This window comes from Phyllobates terribilis, unplaced genomic scaffold, assembly GCF_046119375.1.
Source record: "Phyllobates terribilis strain yellow unplaced genomic scaffold, ASM4611937v1 Scaffold_61__1_contigs__length_8056638, whole genome shotgun sequence".
In the NCBI taxonomy this organism is placed as follows: domain Eukaryota; kingdom Metazoa; phylum Chordata; class Amphibia; order Anura; family Dendrobatidae; genus Phyllobates; species Phyllobates terribilis.
The window spans coordinates 7,721,985-7,749,414 of NW_027362821.1; the positions used below are offsets into that span (position 1 = coordinate 7,721,985).

At 43.4% G+C, this 27,430-nt stretch overlaps 1 protein-coding gene across 3 annotated transcripts in view; it reads left to right on the forward strand.

The window, feature by feature from the left end:
- The window catches only part of LOC141192468 (uncharacterized), a 46,574-nt gene that overhangs the window by 1,115 nt on the left and 18,029 nt on the right, over positions 1–27,430 (forward strand). For 2 of the 3 annotated variants that reach the window (XM_073662007.1, XM_073662008.1), the window contains exons 1-6: positions 24,350–24,464; positions 25,505–25,654; positions 25,784–25,963; positions 26,043–26,166; positions 26,250–26,347; positions 26,545–26,635. In XM_073662007.1, coding sequence (XP_073518108.1) covers positions 24,453–24,464; positions 25,505–25,654; positions 25,784–25,963; positions 26,043–26,166; positions 26,250–26,347; positions 26,545–26,635 — 655 coding nt within the window. In that variant the 5' untranslated portion in view covers positions 24,350–24,452. Of the gene's footprint in view, positions 1–24,349; positions 24,465–25,504; positions 25,655–25,783; positions 25,964–26,042; positions 26,167–26,249; positions 26,348–26,544; positions 26,636–27,430 lie in introns of those variants that run through there. The other variant, XM_073662009.1, reaches the window with a different exon arrangement.

Genomic DNA, 27,430 nt, shown 5'->3' on the forward strand with positions numbered 1-27,430 from the left:
CCATTATGCCCCTTATGCAGTATGTATGATGCCCCCCACACAGTGTAATGCCCCCATTATGCCCCTTATGCAGGATGTATGTGCCCCCACACAGTGTAATGCCCCCATTATTCCCCTTATGCGGTATGTATGATGCCCCCACACAGTGTAATGCCCCCATTATGCCCCTCATACGGTATGTATGATGCCCCCACACAGTGTAATGCCCCCATTATGCCCCTTATGCAGGATGTATGATGCCCCCACACAGTGTAATGCCCCCATTATGCCCCTTATACAGTATGTATGATGCCTCCACACAGTGTAATGCCCCCATTATGCCCCTCATGCAGTATGTACGATGCCCCCACACAGTGTAATGCCCCGTTATGCCCCTTATACAGTATGTATGATGCCCCCACACAGTGTAATGCCCCCATTATGCCCCTTATGCAGGATGTATGATGCCCCACAGTGTAATGCCCCTTATGCAGGATGTATGATGCCCCCCACAGTGTTATGCCCCCATTATGCCCCTTATGCAGTATGTATGATGCCCCCGCACAGTGTAATGCCCCCATTATGCCTCTTATACAGTATGTATGATGCCCCCCACAGTGTAATGCCCCCATTATGCCCCTTATGCAGGATGTATGATGTCCCCACACAGTGTAATGCCCCCATTATGCCCCTTATGCAGGATGTATGTTGCCCCACACAGTGTAATGCCCCCATTATGCCCCTTATGCAGTATGTATGATGCCCCCACACAGTGTAATGCCCCCATTATGCCCCTTATGCAGTATGTATGATGCCCCCCACACAGTGTAATGCCCCCATTATGCCCCTTATGCAGGATGTATGTGCCCCCACACAGTGTAATGCCCCCATTATTCCCCTTATGCGGTATGTATGATGCCCCCACACAGTGTAATGCCCCCATTATGCCCCTCATACGGTATGTATGATGCCCCCACACAGTGTAATCCCTCTATTATGCCCCTTATGCGGTATGTATGATACCCCCCACACAGTGTAATGCCCCCATTATGCCCCTTATGCGGTATATATGATGCCCCCACACAGTGTAATGCCCCCATTATGCCCCTCATACGGTATGTATGATGCCCCCACACAGTGCAATCCCCCTATTATGCCCCTTATGCGGTATGTATGATACCCCCAACACAGTGTAATGCCCCTTATGCAGGATGTATGATGCCCTCTACAGTGTAATGCCTCCATTATGCCCCTTATGCAGGATGTATGATGCCCCTCACACAGTGTAATGCCCCCATTATGGCCATTATACAGTATGTATGATGCCCCCACACACTGTAATGCCCCCATTATGCCCCTTATGCAGTATGTATGATGCCCCCACACAGTGTAATGCCCCCATTATGCCCCTTATGCAGTATGTATGACCCCCCCCACACAGTGTAATGCCCCCATTATGCCCCTTATGCAGTATGTATGATGCCCCCATTATGCCCCTTATGCAGTATGTATGATGCCCCTACACAGTATAATGTTCCCCCAGTACCACCTGAGGTCCTGCAGTTGGAATAATCCGTCTGGAACATGGTTTTCCCTCTGCCTGCTCCCCTACATGTAGACCCTCGAGCATGTATACATGCATGTAGGGGAGCAGGCCTTACTAGATATCGAGGCTTTGTACAGTAATATACCGCATGAGGATGGTATCAGAGGAGTAAGACATTTCTTGAAATCGAGATCAATAGAGTGTAGCAGACATAATGACTTCATGTTGGATTTTCTAAAATTCACTCTCAGGCTATGTGCCCACAATGCGGATTTAATGCGTTTCCTCAGTGGAAAAAAATGCTTGTTAAATTGTCTGCCATGTTTCCCAATGATAATCCGCATGTGCTGTGCACATGCTGCGGAAATTTCCTCTGCGGATTATCATTGCGGAAAATTCCACAGCACAACCATTAATTGTGCATAATCGGCGCCATTGACTTGCATTGGACCGCATAACATCCGCATGACTACATGTGCACATGTGTATATTATGCGATTCAATGCACGGATGGTACCCGGGTTTGGAGAAGAGGAGACTCTCCTCCAGACCCGGGTACCATAGTACCTGTAGTTAAAAAAGAATTTAAAATAAAAATATTATACTCACCTTCTGATGGCCCCCTGTCTGCTCCCTGCGGCGCTGCTGGCTCTTCGGCTTCTTGCTGTGGTGTAAAAGGACCTTCCATGACGTCATTTAGTCATGTGACAGGTCACATGACCGCTGACGTCGGTGGTCGTGTGACCTGTCACATGACTAAATGAAGTCATGGAAGGTTCTTTTACACCACCGCGAGCAGCCAAAGACACCGGACGCACCGTAGAGGAGATCGGGGGCCATCGGAAGGTGAGGATAATGTTTTTTTTTCAACATTTTTATTCATTTTTTTTTTACTATTGATGCTGCATTTTCAGCATCGTAACTTGGTCACACAACATAAATCCATGCCGGTTACATGGATTTATATAGTGTGACCAAGTTGTCAAGCACTTTTTGTAGTGATGCTAAAATCGCTTGGAAAAGCGCTTGACAACCCGCATGCGAAAACGTGTGTTCAAAACCCTTCTCAAACGCTTCTACCTGGCAGAAAAGATGCATGTAAAATCCACATGCGTTTTTTCTGCCCGGGAGATGCAGAAACGCTCAGGAAAATCCGGAGCATTTCTGCAACGTGGGCACTTAGCCTTACTCATAACTTCTTTCTTTTTGACAGGAAGTACTTCCACCAGCTCAGGGGTACTGCGATGGGGAGCCCCTTTGCCCCCTTGTATGCTAACCTATTCCTGGGATAGTGGGAGGAAACCACAATATTCAGGGATGATCATAAGTGGTGGCATCCATATATTGGGGTATGGTATAGATATATTGACAACATTTTTATCATCTGGTCGGGGACGAGTGAACAATTTCTTGAATTTGTCAGGGAACTCAACATCAATAGAGTGGGGCCTTAGATTTACATCAGAGTTTAATTATAACCAGTTGCCTTTCCTGGATGTACTTATCAATAAAGAATGGGATTGGACCCTAGGGACACTCATCTACCATAAACCTACAAGCACTAATAAACTATTGAAGTGGGATAGCCACCATCCCATCCCCCTAAACAAACGAATACCCAAGGGCCAAATTTTATGGTTGAGAAGGAACTGTTCTAATGTCACAGATTTTAATATACAGGCAATAGACATGACCAGCAGATTCAGGAAAAAAGAGTACCCACAGTACATTTTGGATTCTGCACGATCATTTGCAGAAAAATGGGAGAGACAGACAATCTTCCATTCCAAGAGACCAAGAAAATGATGGGATAACACAAGTAACAGGAACTTACGACAATCAGAGTTACCATATCTTTAACCCCTTAAGCCCCGCGGGTGGTTTGCACGTTAATGACCGGGCCAATTTTTACAATTCTGACCACTGTCACTTTATGAGGTAATTACTCTGGAACGCTTCAACGGATCCCCCTGATTCTGAGATTGTTTTTTCGTGACATATTGTACTTCATGATTGTGGAAAAATTTCTTCGATATCACTTGCGTTTATTTGTGAAAAAAACGGAAATTTGGTGAAAATTTTGAAAATTTTGCAATTTTCAAAATTTTAATTTTTAAGCCCTGAAATCAGAGCGATATGTCACACAAAAGAGTTAATAAATAACATTTCCCACATGTCTACTTTACATCAGCACAATTTTGGAACCAAAATTTTTTTTTGTTAGGGAGCTATAAGGGTTAAAAGTTGACCAGCGATTTCTCATTTTTCCAACAAAATTTACAAAACCATTTTTTTAGGGACCACATCACATTTGAAGTCACTTTGAGAGGTCTTTATGACAGAAAATACCCAAAAGTGACACCATTCTAAAAACTGCACCCCTCAAGGTGCTCAAAACCACATTCAAGAACTTTATTAACCCTTCAGGTGCTTCACAGGAATTTTTTGAATGTGGAAGAAAAAAATGAACATTTAACTTTTTTCACAAAAATGTTACTTTAGACCCAATTTTTTTTATTTTCACAGGGGTAACAAGAAAAAATGGACCCCAAAATTTGTTGTGCAATTTCCCCTGGGCACGCAGATACCCAATATTTGGGGAAAAAATACTGTTTGGGCGCACGGCAGGGCTCGGAAGGGAAGGAGCGCCATTTGACTTTTTGATTGTAAAATTTGCTTGAATAATTAGCGGACGCCATGTTGTGTTTGGAGAGCCCATGTGTGCCCAAACTTTGGAGCTCCCCCACAAGTGACCCCATTTTGGAAACTAGACCCCCCAAGGCACCTTTCTAGATGCATAGTGAGCACTTGGAACCCCCAGGTGCTTCACAAATTGATTCGTAACAATGAAAAAGTGAAAAAAAACAAAACACTTTTTCATTTTTATGAATCAATTTGTGAAGCACCTGAGGGTTCCAAGTGCTCACAATGCATCTAGATAGGTGCCTTGGGTGGTCTAGTTTCCAAAATGGGGTCACTTGTGGGGGAGCTCCAATATTTGGGCACACAGCGGCTCTCTAAATGCAACATGGTGCCCGCTAACAATTTGAGCCGATTTTCTCTTAAATTTGTTAGAGGACACCATGTTGCATTTAGAGAGTCCCTGTGTGCCCAAACATTGGAGCTCCCCCACAAGTGACCCCATTTTGGAAACTAGACCCCCCAAGGCACCTATCTAGATGCATAGTGAGCACTTGGAACCCCCAGGTGCTTCACAAATTGATTCGTAACAATGAAAAAGTGAAAAAAAAAACACTTTTTCATTTGTATGAATCAATTTGTGAAGCACCTGAGGGTTCCAAGTGCTCACTATGCATCTAGATAGGTGCCTTGGGTGGTCTAGTTTCCAAAATGGGTCACTTGTGGGGGAGCTCCAATATTTGGGCACACAGCGGCTCTCTAAATGCAACATGGTGCCCGCTAACAAATTTAACGCAAAATTGGCTCAAATTGTTAGCGACACCATGTTGCATTTGGAGAGCCCCTGTGTGCCCAAACATTGGAGCTCCCCCACAAGTGACCCCATTTTGGAAACTAGACCCCCCAAGGCACCTATCTAGATGCATAGTGAGCACTTGGAACCCCCAGGTGCTTCACAAATTGATTCGTAACAATGAAAAAGTGAAAAAAAAAACACTTTTTCATTTTTATGAATCAATTTGTGAAGCACCTGGGGGTTCCAACTGCTCACTATGCATCTAGATAGGTGCCTTGGGGGGTCTAGTTTCCAAAATGGGGTCACTTGTGGGGGAGCTCCAATGTTTGGGCACACAGGGACTCTCTAAATGCAACATGGTATCCGCTAACAAATTGAATGGAAAATCGGCTCAAATTGTTAGCGGACGCCACATTGCGTTTGGAGAGCCCCTCTGTGCCCAAACTTTGGAGCTCCCCCACAAGTGACCCCATTTTGGAAACTAGACCCCCCAAGGCACCTTTCTAGATGCATAGTGAGCACTTGGAACCCCCAGGTGCTTCACAAATTGATTCGTAATAATGAAAAAGTGAAAAAAAAAACACTTTTTCATTTTTACGAATTAATTTGTGAAGCACCTAGGGGTTCCAAGTGCTCACTATGCATCTAGATAGGTGCCTTGGGGGTCTAGTTTCCAAAATGGGGTCACTTGTGGAGGAGCTCCAATGTTTGGGCACACAGGGACTCTCCAAATGCAACATGATATCCGCTAACAATTTGAGCCGACAATTTGTTAGCGGATATCATGTTGCATTTGGAGAGTCCCTGTGTGCCCAAACATTGGAGCTCCCCCACAAGTGACCCCATTTTGGAAACTAGACCCCCAAGGCACCTATCTAGATTCATAGTGAGCACTTGGAACCCCAGGTGCTTCACAAATTGATTCATAAAAATGAAAAAGTGTTTTATTTTCACTTTTTCATTTTTACGAATCAATTTGTGAAGCACCTGGGGGTTCCAAGTGCTCACTATGCATCTAGAAAGGTGCCTTGGGGGGTCTAGTTTCCAAAATGGGGTCACTTGTGGGGGAGCTCCAAAGTTTGGGCACAGAGGGGCTCTCCAAACGCAATGTGGTGTCCGCTAACAATTTGAGCCGATTTTCCATTCAATTTGTTAGCGGACACCATGTCGCGTTTGGAGATCCCGTGATGTGCCTAAACAGTGGAGCTCCCCCACAAGTGTCCCCATTTTGGAAACTATACCCCTCAAAGATTTTATTAAGGTGTATAGTGAACATTTTGAACCCAGAGGTACGGCACATTATTTGTTTACATTAGGTCATCATATTGAATAAGTTGTCATTATTCTTGAGCGCAAGTGCTCGCTACTTGAGTTTGCATCGGGTACTCAGGTATGCACCATGTACAGCGTGTGCTCGAGTGACATGCTCGAGTCCCTGCTCCGCATGTTTCACGGTTATTATACACCCAAAAAAAAACATGCGGGGATCGCTCGTGCATGGCAGGCAATCCCCGTAAAGTTTTTTGGCCGCGAAGCATATGGGGCAGAGACTCGAGCATGTCACTCAAATACCCACGATACTAAATGCATACCAGAGCACCCGATGCAAACTCAAGTAGCGAGCACTTGCTCTCAACACTAGTCGCCATATCGTCATCTTTTTTTCTTACTTTTGAAAAAAATCCCAACCCCAGCCCTAACCCTAGCACAACCCTAGCCCCAGCACAACCCTAGCCCCAAACCCAGCCCTAACCCTAGCCCAATCCTAACTCAAGAGTTTATTTTTGACGCCGTTCCTTGTGCGGTATAAGTGATTAGACGACTTTATTCTTCGGGTCGGTGTGATTACAGCAATGCCAGAATCATATGGGGTTTTTATGACTGACAGCTGTCACACACTAAAAGACGCATTTTTTGTAAAATCTAGTTTTTGCATCGCCATATTTTGAGAGCTATAATTTTTCCAGATTTTGGCAGACAGTCATGTGACGGCTCGTTTTTTGCGGGATGACTTGACGTTGTTATTGGTGCCATTTTCAGGCACGTGACATTTTTTGATCGCTTTCTATTCCGATTTTTGGGAGGCAGAATAAACAAAAACCAACAATTCAGGAATTGTTTTTTTTTTTTTTTTTTTATTCTGTTCCGCGTGTGGTAAAATTGATGAGGCAGCTTTACTCTTCGGGTCAGTACGTTTACAGCGGTACCACATTTGTATCATTTTTCTATGTTTTGGCGCTTATACACAATAAAAGCTATTTTATAGAAAAAAATATTTTTTAGTATCGCTTTATTCTGAGAGCTATAACTTTTTTATTTTTCGGCTGATGGAGCTATATGGCGGCTTGTTTTTTGCGGGACGAGATGACGTTTTCAGCGGTATCATTTTTATTTATATGCGTCTTTTTGATCGCGTGTTATTCCACTTTTTGTTTGGCGGTATGGTGATAAAGCATTGTTTTTTGCTTGTTTTTTTTTTTTTTTTTTTTTTTTTACCGTGTTCACTGAAGGGGTTAACTAGTGGGACAGTTTTATAGGTCAGGTTGTTCCGGACGCGGCGATACCAAATATGTGTACTTTTATTGTTTTTTTTTATTTTTTTTATAATAATATTTATTGATGGGTACATTATATTTTTATTTTTGGTGTATTATTTTTTTTTATTTTTTTATAATATTTTTGCACATTTTTTTTTTTTTTTTTTTTTTCCACTTTCACACAGTTTATACACTTTATTACTTTGTCCCACTCTGGGACTTTCACTTTTTTTTTTCTGATCGCCTGCATGGCACAGGAATGGAGCACCATCCCTATGCCATGAAGGCTGTCAGAAGTGCACAGTGTGAAGATTGCTTGGAGATGCACTGCGCATGTCCAAGCAATCTTCCTGCTCTCTGGTGACCCGGATGTTGTCATGACGACATCGGGTCGTCATGGCAACACCCGGGAAGCCTTTGCAGACTGCGCTGGAAGCCGGAAGAGGAGGTGAGTATCGCCGATCACCTCCCCTTGCCCCCGCAATGCCGCGATCGACTTCGATCGACTTCGATCGCAACATCGCGGGGGTTAATGTGCTGGGAGCGGTGCGTGACCGCTCCCTGCACATAGTACCGGGTGTCAGCTGTGACAATGAGCTGACACCCGGCGGCGATCGCGCCCGCACAGCCTGTGTGCGCGCGCGATCGCGATGACGTACTAATACGGGTCTGGCTCTTAAGTCCCAGGGCACAGACGCGTATTAGTACGTCAGATGTTATTAAGGGGTTAATATCCTCAGAAAACACTGGTATATACTTGTGGTCGATTTGGACCTTTCAGAGTGATGTGGGATCTACTCCCACATTAACTTTCAGAAAGAGTCGTTAAATTAGGGACTGTTTAGTGAATAGTTTCTATAAAAAACCTGCACCCAAGGGGACTTGGCTAGACAGAAGAATCTGTGGTTTCTTTAGATGTGGAGAACGTTTTACATTTACTTGAATGAGAGCATGTGAATCGAGTTCCTCAATGGGTAAAAACTTTTATCCTGAGGGATTATTCCAACTGTAAAACCTCAGGACTTGTAATGTAGGCAAAACCAAGAGGGAGTTTAGGAGGAGGATGGGGGACAGTTTAGGTGATATACGCCATAGTTGGGACACCCCATTAGCAAGACACACGAACAGTGTACATTGAGGAGAAACTGGAGACATCTCCTCTTGTATCATTGAGATGGTTAAACCCAATGTGAGAGGAGGGGATCACAATAGAAGTATCCTCAAAAAGGAAAATGAATGGATTGTTAGACTTGATTCACGAGCCCATAAGGGACTCAATGACAAATTTCCTATGCCTTTTGTATGGATACAGCCCCATTCTGGATTACATTTTAGGATTTTATACTCTACCCATTGTTACTCAGTTCCCTGTGAATGGGGTTCACATATTGTTGTACTTCATCGAGATATCGGAGCTTCTATATCAGAATTATTTCTGATCAAGTTATTTCCCACATATACTATTTAGTAATTAACAAGTGTGGTGATCGTTGTGTGTCTCTAATTATGCATTATGGGTCAAATTTCATAGAATCATAGAATGTTAGACTTAAAAGGGACCTCCAAGGTCATCTGGTCCAACCCCCTACTCAATGCAGGATTCACTAAATCATCTCAGACAGATGTCTGTCCAGCCTCTGTTTGAAGACTTCCATTGAAGGGGAACTCACCACCTCTCGTGGCAGCCTGTTCCACTCATTGATCACCCTCACTGTCAAAAAGTTTTTTCTAATATCTAATCTGTATCTTCTCCCATTCAGTTTCCTTCCATTGCTTCTCGTGTTTCCATGTGCAAATGTGAATAAAGCTGACAGATATTAAGTCTCCTCTCAAACTTCTCTTTTGCAAGCTAAACATTCCCAGAACCTTTAACCGTTAGAAGATTGTTTTTAGACCATTCTGCTATCTCTTCTCTGAACTTGCTCCAGTTTCTTCATGTTGTTTTTAAGATTTGGTGCCCAGAACTGGACACAGTATTCCAGATGAGGTCTGACCAAAGAGGAGTAGAGGGGGATTATTACTTCACGTGATCTAGAATATATGCTTCTGTTAACCCCTTGGCAACCCTGGGATTTTCCGTTTTTTGCTCCCCTTGTTCCCAGAGCCATAGCGTTTTTATTTTTTGGTCAATATGGCCGTGTGAGGGCTTATTTTTTTCGGGACAAGTTATACTTTTTAACGCCATTACTAGTTTTACCATATCATGTACGGGAAAACGGGAAAAAAATTCCAAGTGCGGGGAAATTGCAAAAAAAGTGCAATACCACAGATGTTTTTTTTTAAATTTTTTTACCACGTTCACTGAATGCTAAAACTGACCTGCCATTATTATTCTCCAGGTCATTACAAGTTCGTAGATACCAAACATGTATAGGTTCTTTTTTATTTAAGTGGTGAAAAAAAAATTCCAAAGTTTGCTAAAAAAAAAAGAAAATGGCGCCATTTTCCAAGACCTGTAGTGTCTCCATTTTTTGGGATCTGGGGCCGGGTGAGGGCTTATTTTTGGGCGCCGAGCTGAAGTTTTTATTGATACCATTTTGGGGTAAATCCGATGTTTTGATCGCCCGTTATTGCATTTTATTGCAATGTTGCGGCAACCAAAAAACGTAATTCTGGTGTTTTAAATTTTTTTTCTTGTTATGCCGTTTACCGATCGGATTAATTATTTTTTTATATTGGTAGACCGGGTGATTCTGAACGCGGCGATACCAAATATGTGTATGTGTTTTTTTTTAAATTATTATTTTATTTTGAATGGGGCGAAAGGGGGGTGATTTAAACTTTTTTATATTTTTTTAATTTTTTAAAATTATTTTTAAAAACATTTTTTTTCACTTTTTGCTTGCTTCTATAATCTCCATAGGAGACTAGAAGCAGCACTTGTCTGATCGCCTCTGCTACATAGAGGTGATCAGCAGATCACCTCTATGTAGCAGAAATGCTCCTGTGAAGCACTGGGTGGTGCTCATAGCGAGCAGCACATGACAACCACTGAGGTCTGCTGCAGATCCAGGGTTGTTATGCCCACACATCGGTAACCCGCGATCACGTGACAGGGTCACTGATGGGCAGGGTAAGTGACGCGCTTCTGGCGCGACGCTGTTAAATGCCGCTGTCAGAGATTGACAGCGGCATTTAACTGGTTAACAGCCGCGGGTGGATCGCGATTCCACCCGCGGCTGTTGCGGGCACATGTCCGCTGTAATAATCAGCTGACATGTGCTCGGTTCAGTGAGGGCTCAGCGCCGGAGCCCTCATTGAACCGGGGGTTACAGCCTTGTACGTACCAATACGGCACAGGCTGTAAAGGGGTTAATGCAACCCAGAATTGTGTTTACCTTTTTTGGCTGCTGCATTAGCTCATGGTCAGTCTGTGAGCTACTAGTATACCTAAGTCTTTTTCACACGTGCTTAGCCCTATTCTTCCCATTGTGTATTTGCTTTTTTTTTTTTTTTTTTCATTTTTCTTGCCCAGATGTACTACTTTGCATTTCTCCTAGTTAAAAACCATTCTTTTAGTTGCTGCCCACAGTTGCAATTTTTTAATTCTCTTTCTTTCTCTCTCTCTCTCTCTCTCTCTCTCTCTCTCTCTCTCTCTCTCTCTCTCTCTCTCTCTCTCTCTCTCTCTCTCTCTCTCTCTCTCTCTCTCTCTCTCTCTCTCTCTCTCTCTCTCTCTCTCGTATTAGCTATCTCTCCTAGATTTGTGTCATCAGCGAATTCAATCAGTTTACCCTCAATTCCTTCATCTACAGTCATGGCCAAAAGTATTGAGAATGAGACAAATAGTAATTTTTCCAAAGTTTACTGCTTAATTTTTTGTAATGGCAATTTGCATATACTCCTGATTGTCAAAGAGTGATCAGCTTAACAGCAATTACTGTACTTGCAAAGTCAATATTTGCCCAGAAAATGAACTTTAACCCCCAAAACACATTTCAACATCATTGCAGTCCTGCCTTAAAAGGAGCAGCTAACATCGTTTTAGTGATTGATCCATTAACACAGGTGTGGGTGTTGATGAGGACAGGGCTGGCGATCAGTCAGTCATGATTAAGTAAGAATGACATCACTGGACACTTTAAAAGGAGGCTGGTTCTTGGTATCATTGTTTCTCTTCAGTTAACCATGGTTATCTCTAAAGAAACATGTGCAGCCATCATTGCACTGCACAAAAATGGCCTAACAGGGAAGAGTATCGCAGCTACAAAGATTGCACCTCAGTCATCAATCTATCGCATCATCAAGAACTTCAAGGAGAGAGCTTCCATTGTTGTCAAAAAGGCTCCAGGGCGCCCAAGAAAGACCAGCAAGCGGCAGGACCGTATCTTAAAACTGTTTCAGCTGCGGGATCGGACTAACAGCAGTGCCGAGCTTGCTCAGGAATGGCAGCAGGCTGGTGTGAGTGCTTCTGCACGCACTGTGAGGCGGAGACTTTTTGAGCAAGGGCTGGTTTCAAGGAGGGCAGCAAAGAAGCCACTTCTCTCCAGAAAAAACATCAGGGACCGACTGATATTCTGCAAAAAGTACAGGGAGTGGACTGCTGAGGACTGGGGCAAAGTCATTTTCTCTGATGAATCCCCTTTTCGATTGTTTGGGACATCTGGAAAACAGCTTATTCGGAGAAGAAGAGGTGAGCGCTACCACCAGTCTTGTCTCATGCCAACTGTAAAGCATCCTGAAACCATTAATGTGTGGGGTTGCTTCTCAGCCAAGGGAATCGACTCACTCACAGTCTTGCCTAAAAACACAGCCATGAATAAAGAATGGTACCAGAATGTCCTCCCAAGAGCAACTTCTCCCAACCGTCCAAGAGCAGTTTGGCGCCCAACAATGCCTTTTCCAGCATGAAGGAGCACCTTGCCATAAAGCAAAGGTGATAACTAAATGGCTCATGGAACAAAACATAGAGATTTTGGGTCCATGGCCTGGAAACTCCCCAGATCTTAATCCCATTGAGAACTTGTGGTCAATCATCAAGAGATGGGTGGACAAACAAAAACCAACAAATTCTGGCAAAATGCAAGCATTGATTATGCAAGAATGGACTGCTATCAGTCAGGATTTGGTCCAAAAGTTGATTGAGAGCATGCCAGGGAGAATTACAGAGGTCTTGAAGAAGAAGGGGCAACACTGCAAATATTGACTTGCTGCATTAACTCATTCTAACTGTCAATATAACCTATTGGTACTCATAATATGATTGCAATTATATTTCTGTATGTGATATAAACATCAGACAAACACTAATAAAAACCAGAGGCCAGCAGATCATGTGAAAATATAATTTTGGTGTCATTCTCAAAACTTTTGGCCATGACTGTAAATCATTGATAAAGATGTTGTTGAACAACACAGGGCCCAGTACATTGCCTTTTGGTACCTTACTTGAGACATTCTTCTAACTGGATGTGCAACCATTTATGACCACTCTTTGGGTCTGATCACTAAGCCTGTTATGAATCCACCTAACAGTTGCCTTTTCCATTTCATAGTTGGTCATTTTTTCAATAAGGATGGTGTGAGATACTTTTGTCAAATGCTTTTCTGAAGTCAAGATATACTATATCTACTGTGTTTCCCTGATACACCCAGTCAGTGATTCAGTAGATTTACTTATTTTTAGTCTCCCATGACGCTGATCTCAGAGATGGGACTTTTCTACATTGGTGGGATACAATAATAATAATAATTATTATTAATTATTTATATAGCGCCAACATATTCAGCAGCACTTTACAAATAAGCGGAGATGTGTACATACAATAAATTCAATAAAAGGTAAGACAGTTTAAACAGTTACATTAGGAGTGAGGTCCCTGCTCGCAAGCTTACAATCTACAAGGAAATGGGGTGACACAGTAGGTGAAAAGTGCTTATTTCAGGTCAGGCAATTATAATAAATAGGGATTTTCATATAAGGCTGCATGAACCGGTCATCAGTCCGTTTGTTTAAGTGCAATAATCAAGTAACGAGTGCAGTTATCGTGTGCATGGAGGGTGTGGAGACAGATGAATAGTAGGGAACAGATTCTGAATAATATTTAGAAGGAGGGAACAGGGGAAAGTTAGTTTACTAAGTTGAAGTGGTAGGCTTGTTTAACCCCTTTCTGACGTGTGACCTAATAGTACGTCATGGTGACCTGGACCGATTGGACCAGTGACGTATTATTAGGTCATATGGCGATCGCACCTGCACACGTGCCTGATAATCACAGCTGACACCTGGTGCTATGTGCAGGGAGCGGTCCCGCACCGCTCCCGGCACATTAACTGCCGCAATGCTGCAATCGAAGTCGATCGCAGCATTGCGGTGGCAAGGTGAGGTGATCGCAATACTCACCTCCTCTCCCGGCCTCCAGCGCTGTCTGCCGCAGCTTCCTGGATGTTGCCATGACGACCCGATGTCGTCATGACAACATCCGGGTCACCAAACAGCAGGAAGATATTTTGGTCATGCGCAGTGCATGGCCAAAGTATCTTCTACATCTGCAGGACTGACAGCCTGTATAGCACAGGGATGGTGCTCCATCCCTGTGCTATACAGGCGATCAGAATAAAAGAAGTGAAAGTCCCATATTGGGACACAGAATAAAAGTCCAAAAAGTGTTAAAAAATCCACCAGAAATAAAAATATAATGTACCTATCAATAAATATTATTATGAAAAAAAAAACAATAAAAGTACACATATTTTGTATCGCCGCGTCCGAAACGACCTGACCTATAAAACTGTTCCGCTAGTTAACCCCTTTAAAGAACACGGTAAAAAAAAAAACAACTAAGCTAAACACAATTCTTTATCATCATACCGCAAAACAAAAAATGGAATAACACGCTATCAAAAAGACAAATATAAATAAAAATGGCACCGCTGAAAACGTCATCTTGTCCCGCAAAAAACAAGCCACCATACAGCTCCATCAGCCAAAAAATAAAAAAGTTATAGCTCTCAGAATAAAGCGATGCAAAAAAATATTTTTTTATATAAAATAGCTTTTATTGTGTAAAAGCGCCAAAACATAGAAAAACTATATAAATGTGGTACTGCTGTAAATGTACTGACCCGAAGAATAAAGCTACCTTATCAATTTTACCACACGCGGAACAGCATAAAAAAAAAAACCCATACAAACAATTCCGGAATTGCTGTTTTTTGTTTATTCTGCCTCTTAAAAATCGGAATAGAAAGCGTTCAAAAAATGTCATGTGTCATAAATTGGTACCAATAAAAACGTCAACTCATTCCGCAAAAAACAAGCCCTCACATGACTCTGTCGGCCAAAATATGGAAAAATTATAGCTCTCAAAATATGGCGATGCAAAAACTAGATTTTACAAAAAAAATGCGTCTTTTAGTGAGTGACAGTTGTTAATCATAAAAACCCGATATAATTCTGGTATCTCTGTAATCGCACCGACCCGAAGAATAAAGTCGTCTAATCACTTATACCGCACGAGAAATGGCGTAAAAAATAAACTCTAGGGTTAAGGTTGTGTTAGGATTAGGGTTGGGGTTGGGGTTAGGGTTGAGCTAGGGTTAGGATTTTTTTTCAAAAGTAAAAAAAAAAAAGATGACGATATGGCGACTAGTGTTGAGCGCAAGTGCTCGCTACTTGAGTTTGTATTGGGTGCTCGGGTATGCACTGAGTATCGCGGGTGCTGGAGTGACATGCTTGAGTCTCCGCCCCATATGCTTCGTGGCCAAAAAAACCCATGCACAAGCGATCCCCGCATGTTTTTTTTGGGGTGTCTAATAACGATGAAACATGCGAGCGGGGACTCAAGCATGTCACTCAAGCATGCGCGATACATGGTGCATACCCGAGTACCCGATGCAAACTCAAGTAGCGAGCACTTGTGCTCAAGACTAATGACAACTTATCCAATATGATGACCTAATGTTATCACATTCTGTGTCGTACCTCTGGGTTCAAAATGTTCACTATACCCCTTGATAAAATCCTTGAGGGGTGTAGTTTCCAAAATGGGGTCACTTGTGGGGGGTTCCCACTATTTAGGCACATCAGGGGCTCTCCAAACACGACATGGCATCCGCTCTCAATTCCAGCCAGTTTTGCGTTCAAAAACTTGCACAGTGCTCCTTCCCTTCTGAACTCTGCAGTGCGCCCAAACACTATATTTTCCCCACATATAGGGTATTAGCGTACTCAAGAGAAATTGCACAACAGTTTTTGGGGTCCATTTTCTCCTCTTACCCTTGTGAAAATAAAAAATTGGGGCTAAAATATAATTTTTGTGGAAAAAATTTGATTTTTTTATTTTCACGGCTCCATGTTATAAACTTCTGTAAAGCACTTGGGGGTTCACACATCTAGATAAGTTCCCTGAGGGGTCTAGTTTCCAAAATGGTGTCACTTGTGGGGGTTTTCCACAGGGGTACATCTGCTAAGTATTCAAGCAAATTTTACATTCAAAGTCAAATGACGCTCCTTCCCTTCCGAATCCTGCCGTGCGCCCAAACAGTGTTTTTTCCCCACGTATGGGGTATCTGCGTGCTCAGGGGAAATTGCACAACAAATTTTGGGGTCAATTTTTTTCCTGTTACCCCTGCGAAAATAAAAAAAAATTGGGTCTAAAGTAACATTTTTTTTTCTTCCACATTCCAAAAATTCCTGTGAAGCACCTGAAGGGTTAATAAAGTTCTTGAATGTTGTTTTGAGGGGTGCAGTTTTTAGAATGGTGTCACTTTTGGATATTTTCTGTCATAAAGACTCCTCAAAGTGACTTGAAATGTGATGTGGTCCCTAAAAAAATGGTATTGTAAATTTTGTTGGAAAAATTAGAAATCGCTGGTCCTCTTTTAACCCTTATAGCTCCCTAAAAAAAAAATATATATTGGTTCCAAAATTGTGCTGATGTAAAGTAGGCATGTGGGAAATGTTATTTATTAACTATTTTGTGTGACATATCTCTCTGATTTAAGGGCATAAAAATTAAAATTTTGAAAATTGCTAAATTTTCTAAATTTTCACCAAATTTCCATTTTTTTCACAAATAAACGCAAGTGATATCGAAGAAATTTTACCACAATCATGAAGTACAATATGTCACGAAAAAACATACTCAGAATCAGGGGGATCCATTGGAGCGTTCCAGAGTAATTATCTCATAAAGTGACAGTGGTCAGAATTATAAAACTTGGCCCAGTCATTCACGTGCAAACCACCCTCGGGGATAAAGGGTTTTAAAGAGAGAGGTTTTTAATGCGCGCTTGAAGACGTGGGGGCTAGGCATCAGTCAGATCGTCTGGGGTAGAGCATTCCAGAGAACTGGTGCAGCAGGAGAGAAGTCTTGGAGACGGAGGTGCGAGGTTCGGATTATGGGGGATGTTAGTCTTTGGTCATTTGTAGAACAGAGGGCACGTGTAGGCGATAGACAGAGATGAGAGAGAAGATATAAAGCAGTGCAGAACTGTGGAGAGCTTTGTGGGTGAGAGCGATGAGTTTATATTGGACCCTGTAGCGAATGGGTAACCTGTATAATGATAATGACTGGCACAAGATGGAGGCATCGGTGAAGCGGCTGGACAGAAATACGACCCTGGCTGCCACATTCAGGATGGATCGGAGAGGAGAAAGTTTGGTAAGAGAGACTGATCAGAAGAGAGTTGCAGTAGTACAAACGAGCGTGAATAAGAGCAACAGTAAGAGTTTTAGCAGTTTCAAAGGTGAGAAAAGGTCGGATTCTGGAGAGGTTTTTAAGATGCAGGTGACAAGAGCGGGTGAGTGATCGGATATAGGGAGTAAAGGAAAGTTTAGTGTCGAATATGACCCCAAGGCAGCGGGCTTGCTGCTTGGGAGTTATGGTTGAACCCTCCAAGGTAATTTCAATGTTAGGTATGTAGGGATTGTAGTCACTCAGGTGCGATGAGAGGCAAAAAGGAGGCATGTTTCTTTAAATATCCATAGCGGTTTATTGGCTTCATAAACTGTCAAAAGAAAAATGCAAACAAACAGCCTTCTGTCCAGGCAAAAGAGAAAGCAAAACAGTCCTTTTAGCAAAATTTCTGGTAAACTGGATCTGTGGTCACACAGGCTGGTAAGCATCCAGCACACCGCTCAGTCTGGAGACAACACACAGGAGATCTTCTCCCTCCAAACACAGACCATGTATCAAACAACAGCCTCCATTATATATGCTGTTAACCACACTCAGAGGTGCGGTATGTGGGTAATAGACCAGCCCAACTCTTCACAGCTACCCATAACCTGGTCCCAGGTGCACCAATTGGGCCTCTTAGTGTGTTCGTGCACTAGAGAAAATACTCCGGGCTACATCACAGAGACCAGCCATCTCTGTGATACATACCCCCCTCTGCCTAAAGCCGTGGGGCTTGGCACCTTCTACTACCAGACAGGGGATTCTCGAAAGGGCATCGGCATTGCCATGTAGCTTCCTTGCTCTATGTTCTACATGGAAGTTAAAATCCTGTAGGGCTAAAAGCCAGGCCTGGCATTTTTTCCCTTTGTTTCCCTCATCCTTCTGAATGGGGCATGGTCGGATACTAATCTCAAATTTTCGACCTAAGAGGTAATACCGTAATGTGTCCACCGCCCATGTTATAGCCAAGCACTCCTTCTCTTTGACCGAATAATTTTTCTCGCAGGACAGCTTTCTACTCAGGTAGAGAACTGTGTGCTCCTCTCCGTGTGTCTCCTATGAAAGGACTGCTCCCAAACCAACATCTTAGGCGTCTGTTTGGAGTATAATCTCTTTCTTAAAGTCGGGGGCAACCAGGACAGGTTGCTTACACAGCACCACCTTAATTTCTTGAAAGGCCGACTCCGCCTCTGCAGTTCACTTGGCCATAGCTGATTTCGTCCCTTTAAGGAGGTCAGTCAGGGGTGCAGCCATCATGGCAAAGTTTGGGATGAACCTCCTGTAGTATCCCACGATCTCCAGGAAGGCTGTAACCTGCTTTTCTGACAGCGGTCTCTGCCAGGTTTGGATTGCCTCCACTTTACTGATTTGGGGTTTTATCTCGCCTCTACCAACTACATAACCCAGGTATTTGGCTTCTTCTTTCCCCATGGAACATTTCTTTGGGTTTATTGAAAACCCCGCCTTCCTTAGAGCATCAAACACCATCTGGATCTTTTCCAGATGACTCTCCCAGTCTGGGCTGAAGATAACAATATCATTCATGTATGCTGCGGCGTATTGCTTATGGGGAGCAAGAATTCGATCCGTAGCGCTCTGTAAGGTGGCAGGGGTCCCATGCAGTCCAAACAGAATCCGGACTTACAGGAAGCATTCGTCCGGCGTAGAAACCGCAGTCTTCTCTTTGGCTCACTGTGCTATTAGGGATCCGCCAATAACCCTTCGTCAGATCCAAGGTGGTTATGTTCCTTGCTGGCCCAAGTCGCTCGATCAGCTCATCGACGCGTGGCATGTGATATGCATCGAACTTGGAGACCTCATTCAACTTCCGATAGTTGTTGCAGAACCTCCATTCCCCATCGGGCTTTGGGACCAGGACAATCGGGCTCGACCACCCGCTCTTGGATTCCTCAATGACCCCGAGCTTCAGCATACAAGCCACCTTTTTGGAGATCATCTCTTGTCGAGCCTCGGGTATCCGATAGGACTTAAAGTTCGCTCATACATGTGGCACCATCAGAATCTCGTGTTCTATGACCCCTGTGCAGCCCAGCAATTCCGAAAACAGATCCTGGCTCTTCTGTAGCAACTCCCGACACGGCTCTTCGTTAGAGTTTCCATTATTGCGACTCCTCCAACATCACCTTCTGGCTTGCCCAGCAAGCATGAAGCTTCCACAGCCTCTCTGTCTTGCCAGGGCTTGATGAAGTTGACGTGGTATATCTGGTACGGCTTAAGTCGCCCTGGTTGATGAACCTTGTAGTTCACGTCACCAATTTTTTCCACCACCTCATATGGCCCTTGCTATTTGGCGGCCAAGAACTTATTCTCCACTGTAGAAATTAGCAAAAGGACTTGGTCTCCCGGATTGAATTGCCTCACCCTGGCTGACCGGTTGTAGACCCTGGCCTGAGCTTCTTTTGCCTGGAGGAGATGTTCTTTTACAATGGGCATCACCTTCACAATCCTCTCCTGCATCAGAGCAAGGTGCTCGATGGCGCTTCTGTGGGGCGTGACCTCGGCTTCCCAGGTTTCCTTTGCGACATCCAGGAGACCTTGCAGATGTCAGCCATACAGGAGTTCGAATGGCGAGAACCCGTAGAAGCCTGTGGAACCTTTCGGATGGAGAACAATAAATATCGTAGGAGACAGTCCCTGTCTCTACCGTCCTTTTCTATGGCCTTCCTGAGCATACTCTTCAGAGTCTTGTTAAACTTTCCCGCAAGGCCATCTGTCTGAGGATGGTATACTGAAGTCCTCAGTTGGGAGATTTGCAGGATTTTGCATAGCTCTCTCATCACCTTACTCATAAAGGGAGTTCCCTGGTCAGTCAGGATCTCCTTTGGTAAGCCTGTTCAAGAAAAAACGTGGACCAACTCGGGGGCTATACTCTTTGCGGAGGAATTTCTCAGTGGAATCGCCTCAGGATAGCGTGTGGCATAGTCCAGGATAACAAATATATATTGATGCCTGCAAGCAGATTTAACTAGGGGACCAACCAAGTCCATAGCAATTCTCTCAAACGGCACTTCAATAATGGGCAATGACACGAGGGACTTCGAACAGTGAGAGGTGGGGGCGGTTAACTGGCACATAGGGCAAGACCTGCAATACTTCAATATTTCCCGGTGAAACCCGGGCCAATAGAACCTTTGCGCCATCTGTTCCTGCGTTTTTTTTCACTCCCGGATGCTCCCCCCATGTGATGGGCCATGTCCAACACCTTTCGTCTATAGGGGCCCGGCACTATTACCTGCTCCACACGCTCCTCCCTCACTTTCATTACAACAACTCCCCACTCATCATAAAATGGGGAAACCTTGTGTCAGCCCCCGGCTCCTTGTCAACCCCATTTATGACCATGACATTATTAAAGGCTTCCTTCAGAGGTAGGTCCCTATGTTGGGCAGACCCAAAATTCTCGCTGGTCACCCTTTAACTCTGGAATGTCAGGCTCAGGGGACACTACCTCCTCATCCCGCACAAGAACACAAAAGGGAAACCAATTTGAGAAACCAGGTAATCCTGAAGAGGTATCACCACAACCAGTGTCAACCGCGCCATCTAACGCTGAACCTTTCCCCCACAGATCCCAAAATAAACAAAAGTCTCGGCTTATAATGATACCGTTCAACAAGTCATGAATGACGCCGACCTCGTGGGACTCGATACCGTTGGCTGTTTCAATGTCCTCTCTGGCCATAGGATAGTCCTTAGCATTGCCATGAATGCACCGTACGCCTGATTTTTTTCCCGGTATCAGTTGGAGGGGTAGAGTGGCCCTCACAAGGGTCACCAGACTCCCGGAGTCTGGCAGCAATGTTATCTGCCACCCGTTCACATTCACGGGACGCGCATGTGGCCCCTCACTGGGTGGACAGTTGACCCTGCAGGCCGAATACGCGTAATATGAACAGCGGCATCCTATGCTGCAGTCCATCTGTTCGGGGATCCTTTTGCATGGATTTATATAGTGTGACCAAGTTGACAAGCACTTTCTAAGTGATACTAAAAACGCTTGTAAAGCGCTTGTCAACCGACATGCGGAAATGCATGTGAAGAATGCTTCACAACCGCATGTGTTTGGCAGGAAAAACGCATGTACAATCTGCATGCGTTTTTTCTGCCAGGGAGATGCAGAAACGCTGCAGAAATTTTCTGCTTCAATTCTGCATCGTGGGCACATAGCCTAACATCAATTGTAAGGATTGTACTCACTCAGGTGCAATGAGAGGCAAAAAGGAGGCATGTTTCTTTAAATGTCTATAGCGGTCTATTGGTTTCATAAACCGTCAAAAGAAAAATGCAAACAAACAGCCTTTAGTCCAGGCAAAAGCAAAAGTAAAACAGTCCTTTTAGCAAAGTCTCTGGTAAACCGGACTTGTGGTCACACAGGCTGGTAAGCATCCAGCACACCGCTCAGTCTGGAGACAACACACAGGAGATCTTCTCCCTCCAAACACAGACCATGTGCCAAACAGCCTTCATTATATAGGCTGTTAACCACACCCAGAGGTGAGGCATGTTGGTAGCTAGACCCACCCAAATCTTCACAGCTACCCGTAACCAGGTCACAGGTGCACCAATTAGTCCTCTTAGTGCGTGCACTAGAGAAAATACTCCGGGTTACATCACAGACACCAGCCATCTCTGTGATACATGCCTCCCATCGACTATGCGGCCATTAGCCACCTTACAGGTAGAGTTAGGTTAGTAGAGGGAGAAACACAAGAAGTTCACTTTTGGAGATATTCAGTTTAAGATAGAGGGAGGACATGATGTTAGAGACAGTGGACAGACAATCATTGGTATTTTGAATTAGGGTAGGGTTGATTTCAGGGGAACAAGTGTATAATCCAAATCCATTATGTGCTTTGGCATGGAGCGCATGCTTGCAGCCATTCGCAGTCGCAGATAGGAGACTTCGATGCTCTCCAGCGTGGAACGCACACGTCTGGTTATGCGCAATCGCGGACAATGACACATAATGCACTCCAGTGTGGAACGCATAACTACGGGCATGCACAGTCACGGGTACGAGTGGCGCGACAGCAATCAAACAGCAGTATCACTGCTTGATTTGCCAGCAAACTCGCCTGACCTTAACATCATAGAGAATCTATGGGGTATTGTCAAGAGGAAGATGAGAGACACCAGACCCAAAAAATGCAGACGAGCTGAAGGTTGCTATCAAAGCAACCTGGGCTTCCATAACACCTCAGCAGTGCCACAGGCTGATCGCCTCTATGTCACTCCACATTGATGCAGTAATGGATGCAAAAGGAGCCCTGACCAAGTATTGAGTGCATTTACTGAACAGACATTTCTGTAGGCCAACATTTCGATTTTAAAAATCATTTTTAAGCTGGTGTTATAAAGTATTCTAATTTAATGAGATAATGACTTTTGTGTTTTCATTGGCTGTAAGCCATAATCATCAACATTAACAGAAATAAACACTTGAAATAGATCACTCTGTTTGTAATGACTCTACATAATACAGTGGGTACGGAAAGTATTCAGACCCCTTTTCTCATTAAAGTACTCTCTGCACCCCATTTTGACTGAAAAAAATAGAAATGTAGAAATTTTTGCAAATTTATTAAAGAAAAACTGAAATATCACATGGTCATAAGTATTCAGACCCTTTGCTTAGTATTGAGTAGAAGCACCCATTTGAGCTAGTACAGCCATGAGTCTTCTTGGGAATGATGCAACAAGTTTTTCACACCTGGATTTGGGGATCCTCTGCCATTCTTCCTTGCAGATCCTCTCCAGTTCCGTCAGGTTGGATGGTGAGCGTTGGTGGACAGCCATTTTCAGGTCTCTCCTGAGATGCTCAATTGGGTTTAGGTCAGGGCTCTGGCTGGGCCAGTCAAGAATGGTCACAGAGTTGTCCTGAAGCCACTCCTTTGTTATTTTAGCTGTGTCCTTAGGATCATTGTCTTGTTGGAAGGTGAACCTTCAGCCAAGTCTGAGGTCCAGAGCACTCTGGAAGAGGTTTTCATCCAGGATATTTTTGTACTTGGCCGCATTCGTGTTTCCTTCAATTGCAACCAGTCGTCCTGTCCCTGCAGCTGAAAAACACTCCCATAGCATGATGCTGCCACCACCATGTTTCACTGGTGGGATTGTATTGGGCAGGTGATGAGCAGTGCCTGGTTTTCTCCACACATATTGCTTAGAATTATCACCAAAAAGTTCTATCAATGTCTCCTCAGACCAGAGAATCTTATTTCTCATAGTCTGGGAGTCCTTCATGTGTTTTTTGAGCAAACTCTATGCGGGCTTTCATATGTCTTGCACTGAGAAGAGGTTTCCGTCAGGCCACTCTGCCATAAAGGCCCGACTGGTGGAGGGCTGCAGTAATAGTTGACTTTGTGGAACTTTCTCCCATCTCCCTACTGCATTTTTGGAGCTCAGCCACAGTGATCTTGGGATTCTTCTTTACCTCTCTCACCAAGACTCTTCTCCCACGATTGCTCAGTTTGGCTGGACGGCCAGATCAAGGAAGACTTCTGGTGGTCCCAAACGTCCTCCATTTAAGGATTATGGAGGCCACTGTGCTCTTAGGAACCGTGAGTACTGCAGAAATTCTTTTGTAACCTTGGCCAGATCTGTGCTTTGCCACAATTCTGTCTCTGAGCTCCTTGGGCAGTTCCTTTTGAGCTCATGATTCTCATTTGGTCTGACATGCACTGTGAGCTGTGAGGTATTATATGGACAGGTGTGTGCCTTTCCAAATCAAGTCCTATCAGTTTAATTAAACACAGCTGGACTCCAATGAAGGAGTAGAACCATCTCAAGGAGGATCACAAGGAAATGGACAGCATGTGACTTAAATATGAGTGTCTGAGCAAAGGGTCTGAATACTTATGACCATGTGATATTTTAGTCTTTCTTTTTTAATAAATTTGCAAAAATTTCTACATTTCTGTTTTTTTCAGTCAAGATGGGGTGCAGAGTGTACTTTAATGAGAAAAAAAATGAACTTTTTAGAATTTACCAAATTGCTGCAATGAAACAGAGTGAAAAATTTAAAGGGCTCTGAATACTTTCCGTACCCACTGTATATGAGTTTCACTTTTTATATTGGCAAACTGAAATAAACTTTTTGATGATATTTTAATTTTGTGAGAAGCGCCTGTATATAGAACACCTCAATTTTTATATTACATAGGATTTTGTTCAAGTTTTTTTTTTTGTCCTAGATGCAACTTACTCAGCAGACATGCTTCATATGATATGGAATTGTCCTATCTTAGTGTCCTTTTGAACAGAAGTTTTAGCAATCAATAGCAGGGTTTATACAATGCAGAACTTTCACCATTACTATGTGTACTAAGGTATGTTGAAGATCTGACTATCGATGAGCATCGTAAAATAGCGGTGGCACGTATGTTATATATGGCAAGGAAATTAATAGCCTAAAAATGGATAGCAGATCAGGAACCTGTGATGTCAGAATTTATAGACAAAGTTGATTGGCTAGTAAACTTGGAAAAAGGCATATACCTAACATCTCTTTTTATCTCTAAATATGATAAGTTATGGAGTTTATGGATTGATGGCTCCGGTTTGGCGTCCAGGAAATTGCAGAGATTTCGCTACATCTATGTTCTGGTGTCCTATAGAGTTAATTTTTTTAAACAAATGTTTAACATGTTAAAAAATAACAATCTGTCTTATGCTTTTTGCATGTTTTTTTCTTATTACAAGACTTGTTGGCGCCAATTTTCTTTTGAAACTTTTTAATATCTGCTTTTTTCTGGTGTTTTTATTGTAATATAGGAAAGCCTAAGGCCAGAAATAAACCCCATAAACACTGTATATGTAGACTTAGGTGTCAAGTAATTTCTGTCCATGGTGTTTGTGCAAACAAAAAAGCTTTTATAAAAGCCTGAAATTTCTGTGTGTGAATCAGAGATGAGATGTAATGTGATAGAAGATTAAAGTCCGGGGGAGACGGGAAACATTCATATAGACGGCCGGTGGTGATGTAGTCAGTGACGGACTCTGGCCAAATATGTTTCTAAAGCCGTAGTAGACGATGAAGATGTCATCCTCATCATGAAGTAATTATTTCTCATTTCACGTGTAATGAATATTTCCGCAGTATTGCTAATGCTGATTCCAGTGACTATAAATGAGATGTGAATTAGCGTTATGGATGATGGGTATGTGAGAAATGTATTCAGCTGCAGATTCCGAGGAAGAAACTGCTTGTTGTCTGTGACCTAAAATATATAGGTTTTATTAGTAGATGTAAAGAAGAAAACTACTGTAAAATAATATATCTCCTCATATGTTTCCCTTATCTCCAGTAATTGTATTATTGCACAGGACTCTTTATGATGTTACATCGGCTCCTCTTCTTCTCATTCAGGTCTCGACAATATCGGATGCTTTCAGAGAAGATCTTCTATATAAGAAAATTTTCCTGATTTACCCATCAAAGATGGATATGGACAGAGACAAGATGGCGGAGAGGATATTACACCTCACCCTAGAGATCCTCTTCCGGCTTACTGGAGAGGTGAGAGATTCTGATGACGTCACATTACATCATTCTTATCTATGGGAATAACAGATGGACAGAACTGGAGAGGTGAGGACTCTGGAAATGTCTGTAGTGAGATTTATTAATGTGCCTCTCCATAACCAGGATTACACAGTAGTGAAGAAGACCTCTAGTGAGCGCTGTCAGGACCCTGTGTCTGAGGGATGGGGAAGACCCCTGAGCCCAATCACGGGGCCTCCACCTCACCCCCTGATACATGAGGACATCAATGACCAGAAGATCCTAGAACTCACCTACAAGATGATTGAGCTGCTGACTGGAGAGGTGACACTGCTGTGAATGCTGGGACATTATACAGTAACGTAAGGGATCAGTGGGATAACTGTATCATTGTTTGTGTCAGGTTCCTTTAAGGTGTCAGGATGTCGCTGTCTATTTCTCCATGGAGGAGTGGGAGTTTTTAGAAGGACACAAAGATCTGTACAAGGACGTCATGATGGAGGTTCCCCAGCCCCTCACATCACCAGGTAATAGACAGGACTGAATACACACGGCCTATAATTGTCTATATGTAAATAATGAATTCAGTCCCTGTATGTGTTTCCTCCAGATCAATCCAGTAACAGGACAACACCAGAGAGATGTCCCCGTCCTCTTCTTCCACAGGACTGTAAACAAGAAGATCCCAATGTTCCTCAGGATCATCAGGTAGATGGAGAGAAGGTATCATGAGATCTCCCCTATGATGTGTAGACGGCTGTGAAGGTCTTGTGCTCAGTCTTGATTTATCCACCATTATTATATGTTTATACTAGTGTAATGAGACTGGTGGAGATGGAAGGATTAGCGCTCTTCTTAAATGTGACCCCTCCATCTGTCTGTGACTTTTACAATATTTGTTTCAGGGTGAAGATCTGACCCATATTAATACCACAGAGACATATGTGAGGGGTGATGAGAAGTGTAAAGAGGAGATTCCTACATATAACTACCCAGGTGAGTAGTAACCACTAAATGTAGAGAAGTCACAGATTCTTCTCAGTCACCGGCTGTGGCTACTTTATTGGTCGTGTAGCCCGGCCGTATCATAATCGTGTGATCACCATTTTTGCCTCTAGACCACAACATTCTCCTCCACCCAAAACTGTTCAAATGACTTTGTGTATTTGTCAGGGACGTCAATGACGACACCGGGGAGATCATATAATATCCCACCGCTGCCAACCATTTTGTCAGGGACGACTCCGGGGAGATCACACAATATCCCATTGCTAGCCGTCACTTTGTCAGGATTGAGCAGGGATTCGCGCACACACGATCCCGATTACTAAGTAGGTATCGGCAAGCGCGCAGTGAGCGTTTGGCGTACACACCTCCGGAGTCCAACGCATGGAATATATGTATACGGCCCAGTACGGTCACTGCCAGCTTCACGGTAACCCACTTATTATTATTCGCTGCCACCACCGACCAGCTATTAAAATACAATACAGACCTGATCAGACGCCTGCTTTCTGGTAACCTATGGCTTCGGGGGAGGGAACGATTACATAGCAAAAGAAACAGAATTATTACATTTTATATATAATCCAAAAGGGAGACAGTGTTTATGAAAAATATACAAAGATTTTACAAATGGAGACAATACAGTACAGAATATACAGTTACACAAAATAAAAAGGATTAATAGAAGACTTACTCGACAGATCGCAGAGACGATTCAGTCCAGCTGGAGAGGGGGGGTGCTCCACTTGATTTGACCATTATCGAACGGGACCCCTTACTTATAGC